Genomic DNA, 15,543 nt, shown 5'->3' with positions numbered 1-15,543 from the left:
CAATATTCTCTTCCAAATGAAAATAAATCAGAGATAAATCCAAATTCTAACTCAAATCACTATTTGTTAAGCAGATCCAATAAAACTGCTGATTCTAGAGGGACTCCTGTGTGAGGAAGGTTTGCGTATTCCATTTGAGGTTCTGTCTAAAATCAAACTTTGCAGCAATCTTCTAACTGGTCATTACCAACAGGAGATAAAGAACACACGCATCCAAAATGGTAAAGAATAAAACTGGACAAGTACTGAAAAACCTTCCAAAAGATTTTGAATATATACCAACATATATTTGAACATATATTTTCATCTTACAGGAGTGGGTATCCTTTTACATTATCCCATGCAAAAGTATTTTGATAGGGTCTTATCCCATGCACAATAGCAAAAACACGCACATGTGGGTATTTGCAAAGCAATCATGTCTACAAAACAGTAGAGAGCATATTTTAATGAAAATTATGAGGACATTGATTGATAAAATGAGAACCTATAAAGGTATATTTAGTCTTGGTCCATCAACTGATGACATTTTTTCCCAGGGCACTGACATAGAGACAATTAAATAAGTCATAGAAGAATCTTTATATATCCATATCAGAACAGAACCGTCTAAGCAATTACCTTTTTATCAGTATGAAGACAGTAAATTAGTTAGATATGAACTCTGTGCCTTACAAATAAGCCTTATTCTAATTTCTTTCTTTCCCAAAGGAATTATGCTTCAGGGGAGAAAAAATAATACATACTATCTAAAAGAGAAAAAAAAAAATCATTTTCTTAGCTGTGCTGGAAAATGTCTGCTCACAGAACTCCCCCTGAAGACCAACAGAATAACTGCAGGATGCGCTGCATAACCAGGCCTATGATAGTCTCCTGAGATGTTGTTTAATCGTTAACGGCAAGGCAGCATTTCAGCGCTGACATGCTATTCTCAGTGAGGCCTCACGCATCTATCTTTGTATACAGACACTACTGTAATTCCACAGGGACTGGGCACGTACTGTCCCTTGGCTGCTTTGAAAATTCCAGCCCATAGGCTACTATTCCAGTAGTCCTCGGAAAAGATCACAGATGTTTTTCTAATTGTATAAAAATAATAAGGATTAAGTATCTTACAGCTTTCCAGTTGCAAAGTACACGTCTGCTTATCCATCGGATATTTGGTCAGATCCATGCTGCATGCAACAGTTGTGGTGATCCTTGGGGGGGGGGGAAAAAAAAAAAGATTATTGCTGATTATTAATGGGATAAAACTGTTCATCAGTAAAAATAAAAATAATCCACGTAGCCTTCTTTAACTAAGATTGGCAGGCAAATATCTATTGCAAGGAAAAAATTCTAGTATATGCCGTTATTTAACGTGGAGAAGTAATGGCATCCCAAACAGGAAAACACTCCCGAATAGCTGAGTTTAGGGGCACCTCATGTTTTGCAATACATTTTACAATTTCTTTGTATTTATCAAAATCTATTATAAAGGTTAACCTGCAATAAATAATGCAAATCAATTGTCACAGCTTGCTTTCCTCTGTGATGACTTCATTGCAAAAACAACTGGAATGGCAAAATGCAATTCCTGTGTTTGATCTACATGAAAGCAAAAAAGTCTATAGAGGAAAGAAAAGGAGACGTATTATTAAAGTTAAGAATCTTATCATATTGGTCAATAATACTACGTATTTGTAAAACTACAAGACCATGCATAGTCTACTTCTACACACAGATCTGTTTAAGCATCAAATTATGCTAATCTGGAAAGTTTAAACTGTAAGTAGAAGCCAAATATAAAGGCTGGTGTGTGGTATATACATACCGTAGAGCATACAAGACTGTTCCATTAGGGTATATTCTTATAAGACGATTCTCAACAGTGATATCATGAAGAAAAGACTTTTTTGAATCAACTATGAAGGTATCCGGTACCCAAAGCATTTCCACAAGCCGACCATCTAAGCTTAAACTCTTATTGCCATCAAAACAAAGTCTCTCATCAGTCCATCGCTGCCTTAGGAATATGGTAGCCATGTAGTCCTGAATGAAAAAATAAAATTATCGTACTGAGCAAGCCTGTATTATATTCTGTTTTACAAAAGTATATGGAAACAGCGTGACTCCGTCTCCCACACTTCAATGCTGGCATTCCGATAGCAGTTGTACTGGCTCTCATACTGCCAAATTTTGCAGGACTCGACGTGAGGTTGACATCACTAAGAAATATTATCTTGAGTAGATTTTGTTCTTCTGGTCATTGGAATTTTACAGTAAAAGCTGATGGCCTAAGTCTGGGGCCATAAATCAGCTGAAGTCATTGGAATTTTGTAAGCAGATAATCTGGCTCTGTAAATCTTTAAATTCTAGAATGATTTATGTAAGCGGTTGCAAATGCCATTTTGTTCACATAAACTACTAAATAATGCTTTTTTATGAAAACTTTGGAAAAAGTTGTATAAATACTGATAGACAAAAGAAGTTAGTGAAATAGGAATGGAGTCGTCGTCTTTTAGCACAATTTATCCTTTCAGCATCACAAGCGGTGCCAAATTTATCAAGAACTTGAATACAGCTCTCAGCCCAGTTCACTTTCAAATCAAATACGCCTTGTAGTCTTACATTAAAGTCACGCTATTTCTTAGCACCTCTTTAATCAACTTTTGATTTTATGGTGTGTTTTTATCAGGGTAAGTTCAACTTAAGTTCTGATCGTACTTCCCCCTTTTTAAACACTAACTAACACTTACTAAGTACAGAGGGATTCCACTGTTCAACTTCTGTGGAAGCCTGAGTAATGAAATGGTAAGGTATTTTTATATTTATACACCTTTTTTTATATATATATTTATATGTGTACATGCTTACATATATACACACACAAAAATATTTTCTAATATTCAATATCTGATTAATAAAATTTGCCTTTTATTTCTAGGTACTAACATCGGATCTTGAATTAGAAAAGCATACGCCATTTCATAGTTCAAAAATAAATTACACAAATGTAAGGAAACACAGCTGGAATAAATTAATGTGTGACAGTAACAGTAGAAGAGAAAAACAATATGAGTTCAGCTGTGTCTGATCACAAGGAAAGGGAGTGGCTTCAGTGACAGGAATATATCTTTAATTTTCTGAAATGCATCAAGATTTAGCCATTTCATCTGGAAAATAAATACTGCTCTATGTGCCTTTCATTAAGATTAACACTCAGTAGCAAATTTCTGTTTTTTTTTTTATCTATAAGAGGTGTGATTTGCATCTGTATTTCTATACTTATTATAGTGCTGTAACCACTACCCGTAGTGAAAAATAAAATTCCATCTCCTAACACACAGTGACTGCACAAGGAGAAAAGCCTCAAAGTCACGTTGCAAGCAGCTGGAAACACAGGACATCGGCTTATCAACAAGCAAAACAAAAGAGATTGCAAAAGTGACAATACCATATTTATTTCTGATATTGTATCAATGCTTGCAATATCCAGACTCATTCCAACTGAGACGGGACCATCTGTAAAGAAAGAGAAAGTCAGAGTCTAGCACACAGTTCTTTAATGCTCAGCATTCAGAATTGGCTATAAAATCCTCCACGATACAATCCATTTTTTTCTAAATGTTTAGTCGCTTTTTTTTAAGAGATAAATATTCCGCAAACTTAGATTATGAAGGAATTCTAACAATTTCATAACTGAAATACAATACTTCTAAAACTCCATTTTAATAAACACGCCTTATTTCCCAAGTAAGTTTTATTTTATGAGAAATTTTTTTCCAGAAAAAAAAAGTGCTGGGGAAAATGTTGCACAACAAGGTGGGAAGGTACAATCCCCACGGTACATCACACCCTTCTGCTCCGAGGTGCAGAGCGGTGGAAAGAATTCTTCCAGTTGCAACATCTGGACCATCAGATGTTAGCAAACTATGGAGGCGCTCCCATCAATGTCACATAGTTAATACCCAGATGGGATATGACTGACTTTACTTACTGCCTATTTAAGAATATATTGTCTATATTGTGTCACTGCATTTGAACGTCTTGCTTTCGACCATTAGCAGCTAACTTGTAATTTAAATACTTGCATTTCTAAAGGAAAGATGGTAATTTCATTCTCCTTTTAACATCAATATCAGCTGAAGGTTTATTCAGTGTGATGAAACACCTTACCTAAGGAATTGTCATGATGCCATTGCCATGTTACAATACGGACTTTGCGCAGAGCTTTCATGGAAACATGACATTATTCCTGGTTGAATATGTGCAGAATAATTAACAGAGTATTTGTACAAGGAAATTCACATTAAATAAGTGCATCTTTCCAAGTAATTGAGAAGCAGAAAATGCAGTACTGAGAAATGCAGACATGCTTTAAATAAGATCTAGGTAGCCGATGGTACCGGTATATCACAGGCACTCTGACGAAACCCCCTCTTAGCTCCTTGCAACATGCTAGGTGCATAGGTCTTACATGCCCCCAAATGGCATCTAGAGAAAGATGGGGTCCAACTCTACCCCACTGAGTAACACTAAAGAAAAAGATGTATCATTCTAAGAGGTATAATTTTATTCGGTGTTTGGGTTTGTGGGGTTTTTTTTTCAAAATAACTTCCATTTGTAATGCAAATGCATTTGGCACTCCTGAAAGAATGTGTAAATGCTTTGTCCTGGACTCAGTCAAAAGTTCATATATAAAGCTCCATCTTAAAGCAGGACTGTAGGCTCGCAGCATCCCCTGATGGTAATCTATGTGTTTATTATACACCATAAAACGTACACAGGCATTAGAAGAAATTGTTCATCTATTGGAAGAAGGCTTTGGGGATTAACTTCGCAACAAAATTATTTGACTGAGGAGTTCTCAGACCATTTACAGCTTGTTCTTCTGTCTCTTTCCATTCTTTCCAGGACAAAACATTTGTTTTGTCCCTTCAGGGTTAAAAACTTGACCCTCTCGGAAACTCAGCCCAACTTTCTAGGGTGCAACAGCAACAGAGTCAATTGATACTTATTCTTACCACTGTACTATATCATTATTACAGGTACAACATCCCCAGCCTCAAAAAAAAAATCACTAAATTTAAAAATAATTGCGATTTATAATCCATTTTTTGATATTTTTTTCAAGCTTCCTACAGATTCCCATGTATGGCTGTAACAGAGCATATTATTGACAGCTGTCACATAAGAATTTGGGGGGAATCTCATCATGCAAGGCATATGCTTAACGATGGACAATTCTAAGGAAATGACAATGCAGTGTTCAGCTGGCTATCACGGAATATGGGAACTGTTGCTGGGAATAATCCAACTCTTTCTTATTATATCATATTTTATGGGTAGGAAAAACACTTGATCCTTGCCCAGTTAAGGAGATACAGATTAAGGGAAACGTTCATTGGTGGCATTTCAGTATAATCAGTGCTATCGTTACACATCTGAGAGGAAAAGCTGACTTTCCAGAAAGATTACTGAAATTAAATTCGGTTTAATTTTTGTGGAATCACAGGAACAGGGCTTTGGACTTCTCTTCCTTCCTCCTTTCCTGTTGCAGTTCCCCCCCCCCCCCCCCAAAATATTATTGAGTAACACAACAGAATTCTAGTGTTGGGTGACTCCCAGTCACCAAAAGACATCTAAGCTTAGGTTAAGAGGTCCTTCAAGCTCAGACTGATTGTCCTAGCACAGACCTGCCGTGCAGCCCAGGTGCCAGAGAGCAGTAGTGTCACCAGGATAAAACCCTCCTGGCTCTGCTAGCCCTGACCATCTTCATGGCCCAAGCCCTGGTCCTGTGCAGCCAGCCTGCCCAGCCAAGCACTTGTGAAAATCCATCAGAAAATTCCATCCCCTCAGATATAGCAATGTGCCAGGGAGGAGTTGTGCAGGAAAAAAAACCAAACAAACAAAAAAAAAAAACAAACAAAAAAAATTATGGATGGGATCTTTATTAACACAATACAAGCTGCTGAGAATAGCTTTGCTTTAACAGTTAAATAAACCAGAACAATATTAGAAGTTAAATATTCATTTCTTTTGTGTGTGTGAGGCTAAATACAATTTATGGTGCCTTACTAAATAAGCAAAGTATTAATAACAGAATGAGCCTTCCCATAATTATCCACCAGGGTTTCCCCTGAACTTCCTCTGAAAGGTCTCCTGCTGACAGTGTCAAAGCCAGGGCAGCAGATCCGAGGAGGCAGGCAGTCCCCACACTTCCATATGTTTGGCAGGAATTGCGTGTATAGCAGCAACTTCAGAAGAAGTCTACCGATCTTCAGAAGAAAACTGAAGCCAGTCTGTCCTGCATTAGTGAAGGGAATCTTCAAGACATGGCAAAGAAACACCAAAGGGTGTGCCTTTGGGTGCCAATGGGTGCACAATCTAATTAACACATGTTTTAACCTTTACTGAAATTTACGTGCAAAGACTGTTACTTTATGCACTTTACAGACATTCACAGTAATCCCGTGTGGGAAAGCAGCCAGAAGAGTGGCAGACAGCATACTTAAAAATGACGTTTGGATCACTGCAATGATCACAGTCTGTTAAATAAAATACTACGCTGCTCTAATAGAGAATTAAAAGGGAAAGTATAGGCTGATTTATTATAATTTCACGAAAAACTGTTTGTCTGCCTGATTGCCAGCTTTGCTTTGTTTTAGAGTATTACAGGACTTTCAGACAAAGTGATACATTACACTTGGCTTTTTTCAGTGCATTTAACTTCCCACCAGAAGACATCCTTCTTGACAAATACGCATTATGTGAAGAGACTGGACAGATTAAGATAGGCTTCTGACAGATCTCAACTGTAACTGTTGATACGATGACATCAGAAAACAAACCTATTTCTAGCAGGAATCAACTTTGATTTATTTTTTCGCATCGATGATCTTTAGACAGTGATGTAGCTTCGCTCATACAGTTTGTGGACAAGGCAAAAAATTGTGGGAAGAGTAACAGTAACAGCTTGCTAAACCATTTGTCAAAAAAACATATTTTAACATAGCCAAGTCCAAGCAATTAATGTGGGGACAAACAATGCAGGCAGTATGGACAGGATAGGAAACTATCTTGGCAAGCAGTGCCTTTGAGAAGGATTTAGAGGTTGTCACAGATAATCATTTCAACATGATCTTTCCGTATTATGCTTTGGCAGAAGCACTATTGCAACAGGGAGCAATACACAGAATTAACTTATCTTGCAATCTTGACTGTATTGGCAACACCGTTATTAGATTACTGTGACAAGATTGGTTTTCCACATTGGAAAAAAAATGTGCAAACAGCAGACAGAGTTCAATCGAGAGAGAGAAATATTCCAGAAGACAAAATCTCTAGAAGCTTAACAGCAAAGCTTGTAACGTGATCGTTAAGGAAAAGCATTTACTCAGCTCCTCAAAGAGAAGACGGAGAGGTGACTTGCCTAATGTCAGTAAGTGCACAGAAAAGGTATCCAGTAGTGAGTTATACGTGTTCTCTGTCAAAGCGAAGCAAGATCCCAGTTTAAGGAAGCTGGAGACAACGTGAAACTTCAAATAAACTTTTCTCCTCACTGACCTTAATCACCATTCCTCATTTAGAATCGCTAGAACTCAGCATCAGGGGAGGAGAGGGGGGACGGGGCAGAACAGGACAGAGGGGGACACGACCAAAAAACAAAACCAAAGCCCAACCTGCCCTGCAAGCAGGAAGCTGGGTTTGGCAGCAATGACAGGTCTCATAGTGCCTCTCATTTTCATGGGAAAGGAAGGAAAACCTACCTGACCATCTGTATGCTGAAGTTTACAGTTTTTCACCAAGTCACTGATTTAATAAATCACAATCTTAAGGAATCAGTAGGGATTCAAAAGAATTTTTTTTCTCCAATATACAACTGGCCATGCATATTCTAGGCTTTTTGCCTTTCTCTGGAGGATTAGACATTGGGTAATTGGTACATGAAATAGTCTTCAGATGACAATTATTTGATACTTCCTTCTCATGTATCTTGTGAGCTTGTCTCACTGAAATCAAAGGGTCTTAGACATTGCTGACATTCGGGTATCTCCTGATCTCTTTTGCGGTAAACTGTAAACTTCTGAGGGCTAAAATGCTTTCATCTCATTAAAGTCATAGAACTTAATACAAACAACATTTTGGAGAAAAATATGATAACTGGTCTTACACAAAGGTTGCACTCAAAGATTTATTTTGCTTTCTTGAATTTAAACCATGAAATGTTACTCGCTACAAAACTAACGAAAATAATCTTTGAAATGTTGTTTAGAATAACCAATTTAAGCATGACACTTTGCTGTACCACTTGAAAGCAGCTTCCATATTCAAATATACTTAGCTGTGACCTTTTCCTAGTCTCTCTCTTTTTAATTAGAACACTTAAGTTATCACATTCAATCACAGAACAAAATCTATTTGTATTAAATTATTTACAAGATGTTATGCATCCCTTAACAACTCCTGATCCAAGGCTCACCGAAGTCAGCAGGAATTGCTCATTAATTCAGAGAGGTTTGGCATGGCACCTAAAAGTTATAAAATTGGTCTACACAGTTTCAGCAGAAAACCTGACGTGGAAATCAGCTTGCGCTGCTGTGATAGAGTGTCAGGGTTATGTAGCACATTTAAGGGAAATAACCGTGCATTTTTAAATTCCTTACGTCAGCTCTTCTATAGAGGACTTCCACATCTATCTAAAAGTCTAGGATGGATATTATTATGTTAAGGGGTACTATCTGCTAACACTAGTATAGGAGTATTTCACATCCCAGTCCAGAGAATGCCTGAAATGATTCTAAAGGACCTTCCTCTGTCTGCCTGTATTAAGACTTGCTTGATGAACCGGCTCAAAGAGGAACATTAAAATGCTATAGTTAAGGAAAGAGAACATTCTTAATAGTAACATTCAGATGAGGGCAGAGGCGTGTAACGAGTCCAGCTGGGATTCCTCTGTACTAAACACCGTGTAAAAGCAGCCCCATAATTTGGTAAGCGGTACGTGCCACCCACCACGGACAAACACAAAACGCTCAGTCATTTTTACTTGTCTGCAAACCTTGGACATACTAAGCCTGGCTTCTTCTAATCTAACTTTAGGCACCTAATTTAGGTGCCTAGAAATGGCAATGACAGTCTGTACGGGGCACAAATGGCAGCGTTTGGGTAGCAGGGGTCCGGAGGGGTGACCCGGCGGGGGAGAGATGACTGATGCAAGGTGACATAAATGCAGGTTTAAAATACAGACACCTAGTTAGTTTCAATCCATGCAAGGAGAGGAGAAGACAGTTTTTATGTTGTTATGCATAGTCATTGGATTAAAATGAAAAATATCTTCATAATCCCCTCATTAATAACACTAGCTGAGTCGTATCCACTTTGCTAATTTCCAGTCATCTGCCAGTGCCAGCACAAGGGCCAAACACAAACAAATAGACAAATGGCAGCGGGGTGGTGCTTATTAAACGAAGAACGTAGGAGCTGACATAAAGTTTCCTTGACTAGTAACTATTTCTGTTTCTCCTGGCCTTAGGAAATAGGAACCTTCATTTTATGATCATTTGTTTATACCTAATGCTTTCTTTTCAGAACTAAAAAAACATTTTGCTGAATATTAAGGAATTCAACGTCACTGATTTTGCAAGGGTCTGCTTCTATCTTGACAGCAAGCATCACTTCAAAAATCCCCATTTCCTGCCTCAAGAAAAATTTCAAGGACAAATAACATTGAAATGACTTTGAATCACATTATTCTAAAATTCAAGCGAACCCCTGGCCCTCTCATACCTGATAAAAAACACATTTCAGTGTTCCATTATGACTAGCTAACATTAAGCTCAAAGCACTGTAGATGCCAACAAGTAACACCATCTAGTTTTATGACAAATTTCTTCATGCATATTTATGAACACATATCTAACTGACCACACAAATAAACAGCAATATGCACACTTTCTAAAGCAAAGGAATCTTGGCCAGAAAAAAAAAAGGGAGCCAAGTGTCTCAAAGAGGCTGACTTCAGGATATTTTTTATTTATTTATTTATTTCTGCATATTAACATACACATCCTAGGTTGCCATTTTATGCAAATCCTTTCATGCACTTCAGACAGCAAACACAGATCTTGGTGTTAAGATACATACACGTCCTTTCCTGTTCACGTTCCTAGAAACACAAGTTTCCTTCTCCGAGTAAATCAGCACTAATAGGGTGACACAATTAGAACTGTGCAGGCTTTTTGAGCAGCTGATAATCTCCACCAGTACCAGAATACCCCGGGTTGTGTTTTCATCCCGCATTTGCTCATTAGCATACTCAAGTCTAACCAGCACTTTGATCCTACAATGCATTTTTGATTGGGTCAGTCTCTTACTGTTAACGTGCAAAGTACTATTAACATGCAAAAAATCACCAAAGAAGTTAAGGATCTGAGGGGCCAAGGAGGGTAAAAAAAAAAAAAAAAGTCACAGAAGAGATACAAATGGCTGAAGTGATACTCTGGCTCCATCAACTCTTCAGCAGGTGTGCTGTAGCCATTGATACAGGTCTGAGTGAAGCCAGTTATACTGAAATCTTTCTCACAAAGAACAGATGCAAGCTACACCGGCTGCAGACATGTAGTATCCGTAGAAAGAAGAAAAATATTACATGGAACAAAGCTAGCATAGCTGTGGTCACACACATCAGCATAATCCACTGCTCTGTTAAGCTGAGGATTTAGGTGGTTTACCAGCTCTGCTTCCAAGAAGACCAATAGCTGCTCCTGGACTGAATCTCATCCAAGCTGCAGCCCACCTCGCCAGTAACAGAGAGGGGTCAGGGCTGGGCATATACCCCTCCCTGAGCATACATGGGATAGAACCCTCTATCACACAGAAAATGATCCAAAATTCTCTTGCAAAATATCTTAACTACTCTCATAGGCTTTTGCAATGGAATTCTGTTTGCTGCCTACCAAAGCGCATCCATCATGGCAGTGCCAATGTAACTCTGGTTATAGCATGAAGTAATGAATTCAATAATTATGTGTTCAGTGGCCATTAATATATTTTCCTTTATGCATCACCTCCAATGAGAAGGGATTAGTTTATTTATTAGCATTACTTTTGTTATGCTGATAAATCTTCTTAGACCATGTCAATACTTTAAAGCAGTTGTATCAACAGCTGAGACAATTATAGTAAAACCAAACAGGTGAAATAGTTATTTTCCCTTTCTTTTAAATCTGAAATACCAATTTATCTTAATATTTTTATGAAACTGATCCAGAAATAGCACACGATGGGGAGTGTCCTTACTGAACAGGCTGACAGTCTCACCAGGTATTTGGATGGCAAGAGGTAACAGTATGGTCTGAGAAACTCTTCAGTCAATCATTTTTAAGCATAATATAAAAGGATATAAAAGTCTTCATTTGAAACCCCTTTCTGAATATCTCACTCAAGAACTATTGCTTAGCCCTCACTCTGTAAGTTTATTCTCTGACAGACAAATGGTGCTGAGCATCTTTTCAAGATGCAGTCTATTTTCTTTTTCAGAGTTCTGCGGTTTCTCCAGGCAGACATCCTCACCCCACCTCGTAATTCTTCGGTATTTCCAACACATGCAATAGCCCGACTCAAGCAAGGAAGCTGTTTGTCACTGAGATTTCAGGTGCCTAACATTGACTGTGCTGCAGGGCAGTAAAATCAGCCTTGGCGCGGCAGACTGTGTGGGTCTTCCAACCTGGTGACCGCGGCCGCCTGACGCAGGGAACTGACATTTTTGATTCATTTTCCCCTCACGGTTCTGCAGTGAACCAGTTCAGTGACCTTTAAGACCCGAGGCAAGAAGCGTTTATGAACTAATACCCTTGCAATCTTATGGTAACTGCACATAATACGTGGCTACAGTAACAAGATTTGCCTGTGCTTTTATGAACAGTTTGATAGATAAGGCTTTCTATAATCAAAGTTTTTTATAGTTATTATTTAGGAAATTAGGGGAAATTATGCTTTTAAATAGGTATGGTATTACAGCTTATTTCACTGAGGACACGTGAACATCGATAGCCAAGTTTCTAACAGAGCCTAGAAGTCTTGCTTGTGAATGCCTGGAATACATAAGTTTCACCTTGGGCCACAAAAGCTATGATGCTATAACTTATTATATCAGAGCACATCATGTATAATCAGATCAGTCACTGTCAAACATCAGAGGAAAGAAAGGACAGAAAAAAAAAAAAAGTTTTGCTCATTGCTGAGTTTCAGACACTGCATTGTGTTATGGCTCAATCTTATTAAAACAGCTTTTCTACTTACTATCAAAAAATGGACGTAGATACTTGTTGTATCCTTTTATTATTTTTTGTATAGTTGGGGGTAGAATTTCACCTTTTCCTTCAGCTTCAGGAATGTGCATTGACCTAAAAGGAATGAAAAAAGTGAGGATGTTTTTAAAAAAAAAATAAATAAAAAAATCACCATTTACAGCAGAGATGACATTCCATGAAAATGTTATATTAGTTTCAAGGTTACTGATAATTACTGCCCATCAGACAACATATCATGAAATGTTTGCATACTTGCATTTCACAGCACTATAGAAAAATACTTTTCTAAAAAATATCATGTTTTATAATCTCTGTTAAGTCTCTTCTTGGAAAAAATACCACTTTTCTAACTCAGAGTCTGTAATTTCTCTGAAGTCTATGACTTCTTAACACCTTGCCTGAGAAAATAGTTCAGTCTTGTTTAATACCTTCTCTGCAAGTAGGGCACTGTTGTTATAATCTAGGAATGTGGGAGGAGTGTTGATTGTTTATTTCAGCATTTAAAATTAAGCTTCTTTTTACATAATGAAATACATTCAATTTAACTCCTGGAGAGAGATGGAAACCACCCTCAGAGATTAGCGCATTAAAAAAAACACTTTCAAAATCCTGCTTTTACAAGACAGTTTTTAAACAGGTTACAAAAATAATCCTGTTGGGCAAAATCAGCGAAGCACAACGAGAATGCAAACCACTCCTTTGTGTTCAGAAACAGCTACAAACATGAGCCACCAAACTCAAATATGAATAATTACAAACCCCATATATATATATATATATATTTATTTTTTTTTTTTTTTTTTTTTTTTTTTTTTTTGCCAGGGGGAGCATACCTGAACTACAACTCCTTACTCAGGACACATCAGGATTCCTATTTATATATTCGCCCCACCTCCACCTTTTATGGGTCTTGATGGTTGGCAGCTGTGGGGGGGACACCTGGGGCCGTTAAGGGCTGTTATACCGTAAATAGCAGCCCCAAAGCCAAAGATACCATAGTTTTGCTCTTTGTTTCTGCCCAACCCCTAAGGTGAGCACCCCCAGAGGGCCAGCAGGGTGTGCTTCCCCCCTCACAGACTCTTCGTAAATTAAAACACAAGTGGTACAGACAGCTCGTTGCTGATTAGTGGAGAAAAGAGGGGATGAGACTTTATGAAGGTGTAATTATGAAGGCGGTCTTTGATTTTTATGTTTAAGTAAGAACTTGTTGGCGTGGGCGAGCTGTTGCAGGAATTGAGGCTGTGCATTAATGGGGCACTGTCCCTTGCATGGTGTTTTGTACAATCTTTGAGAACTCCTACCACAGCGAGCCAACGTAGCAGAGGAACCTGATGCCTCCTAAATGCGAGTGTGTGGTGTTACCGTCCTGGTAACTTTGGGGATACTCACAAGCAGACTGTCAGTGTTGAAAGGCAAAGAACTTACAGATGTTATGCGCCTTAAGTGGTTTTGCTTAGCTGCGTTTTAAGGGAGGACGCCCTGTTTCCTTTAAAGCCCTCTTCAATTCACGTGCCCTATTCGTCACTAAGCAGGAGTGAGCTCACAGCTGCACGCATTCCTGTATCCTGTCACATGCAGGAATCACAAAGGATAAAAATAAAAGCTCATTCCTCTTACGCATGTACATCTTCTCATGTATGCATCTAACCTTCTCTTTTACCCAGCATTTGTGTTGTTAAATTTAACTAACTGCATACGGTTTAGTTCCTCTAATTTTCTGAATGTATTTGAAATAGGCTGGCGTCCATCTAAGTATGGAATTGCCTTGAAACAGCTGTTCCGGCAACTGAGGAGAGAATAGGCTTTTATAGAAGAAAACTGAATATATATTTATTTGACAGCCTGGAATATCTTTCTGTTCTGGGCTGTCAATGTATAATACGTGTTTCAAACTCTTCAGGCTCAATGACCCATGCTTGCTTTTATAAAAGCTGAATTACAATTATTTAATTTCCTTAGTTATTCTTATGGCGCTCAACCTTAGCATTTTTACAGGCTTGAAAGGTACAACAACTGCTTGTTATTTAAGATACTTTCAAGTTAGCGTCTTAACAGAACGTGGTAATTAGAGGGGGGAAGAGGGAACATCTGCCCTAAACAGTAGTATAGATCACTGCTTAAAACAAAAGTACAGTCTAGACATATGTACAGGAATATTTTCCCTGGCTATTTTTTGTCAGAAGTCATGTATCACAGAAGAGGCAGAAACACCTTAGAACCGAGAGAAGGGAGAAACAAAATGCCAAACGCAGTCTGAGCAAGCTTTTGAAACACCCCCCTCAGGAAAAGCTAGGGAAAAAAAGCTTCTTTTCAGGCCATCCACTGACAGGCAAAGGATTCGCGGATGCAAACAGAGGTGTTACTTCTTGTTTCATAGCTGATGGGCTCAAGGATACAGGATTTTGCATGGTCTCTTTAGATAAACTGCAGCAGAATCACCTACATCACTCTGCTTCAAAGCAGCCCGTACTGTCACGGGGTTTTGATTAACTGGAGAGATTGAATCAGTAGCATCGTGTTGCCGCTTACCAGATACAGGAACAAATACTTAAATAATGTAAGTGCTCTTAAACTCAGCCAAAGAAATATAAACATCCCACAGAATTTTCTGCAGCTGACCCTATAAACCCAGGCTAGCGTTCTGTAATTTGAAAACACCCTTCCTGAATGGAAGCCCTTCTTGGCATCAAATGGCATGTATTTACTTAAGCTGATTCCTGATATTGATTTGCAGTGTAAATTCTGTTGATTGCTCTGATAAATTTGCCTCAATGTTTTAATTCCTCCTTCTTAATAAAAATATTTCTGGGAAAGCGACCATCCAGGCAACCCCCTGGATATAGATTTTTTTCTGTATGTGTGTCTATGATGTGATTGTAATATAATTTAATGTCAAGTGCTGCAAGTGAAGTTAAGAAATGTCATTCAAGAAGGCAGAACTAGAACCTGTCCTCTGTATATGACAGGGAAGATAAGGCTCTGGCTGTCTCTAAACTTAAAACAAACAAACAAACAAAAAAACCACAACAAACCAAAACCGAGAAACCTCACCGTTATTAATTATAAAGTACTCAGTAGAGAAAACTCTCTTCACATATTAGCCAAGTTAAACGGATTCTGTTGCGTACACATAACTCCCATGGATACTGTACAGGAATTAACTGTCTGTGCTGCTGGTTACTCTCAGCCATGTGAAGCTGTAAGAGAGGATTCACAAAGTCTCCCTGATCATGGTGAAGGCAATTAT

At 38.2% G+C, this 15,543-nt stretch overlaps 1 protein-coding gene across 1 annotated transcript in view; it reads right to left on the bottom strand.

The window, feature by feature from the left end:
* The window catches only part of LOC134517276 (gamma-aminobutyric acid receptor subunit pi-like), a 46,565-nt gene that overhangs the window by 20,940 nt on the left and 10,082 nt on the right, over positions 1-15,543 (bottom strand). The window contains exons 3-6 of the mRNA XM_063338615.1: positions 12,286-12,389; positions 3,437-3,504; positions 1,814-2,031; positions 1,117-1,199 (exon numbers count right to left, since the gene is read on the bottom strand). Coding sequence (XP_063194685.1) covers positions 1,117-1,199; positions 1,814-2,031; positions 3,437-3,504; positions 12,286-12,389 — 473 coding nt within the window. The remainder of the gene's footprint in view (positions 1-1,116; positions 1,200-1,813; positions 2,032-3,436; positions 3,505-12,285; positions 12,390-15,543) is intronic.

Source organism: Chroicocephalus ridibundus, chromosome 6 (assembly GCF_963924245.1).
Source record: "Chroicocephalus ridibundus chromosome 6, bChrRid1.1, whole genome shotgun sequence".
Lineage (NCBI taxonomy): Eukaryota > Metazoa > Chordata > Aves > Charadriiformes > Laridae > Chroicocephalus > Chroicocephalus ridibundus.
This window is presented reverse-complemented; position numbering and strand designations above follow the sequence as displayed.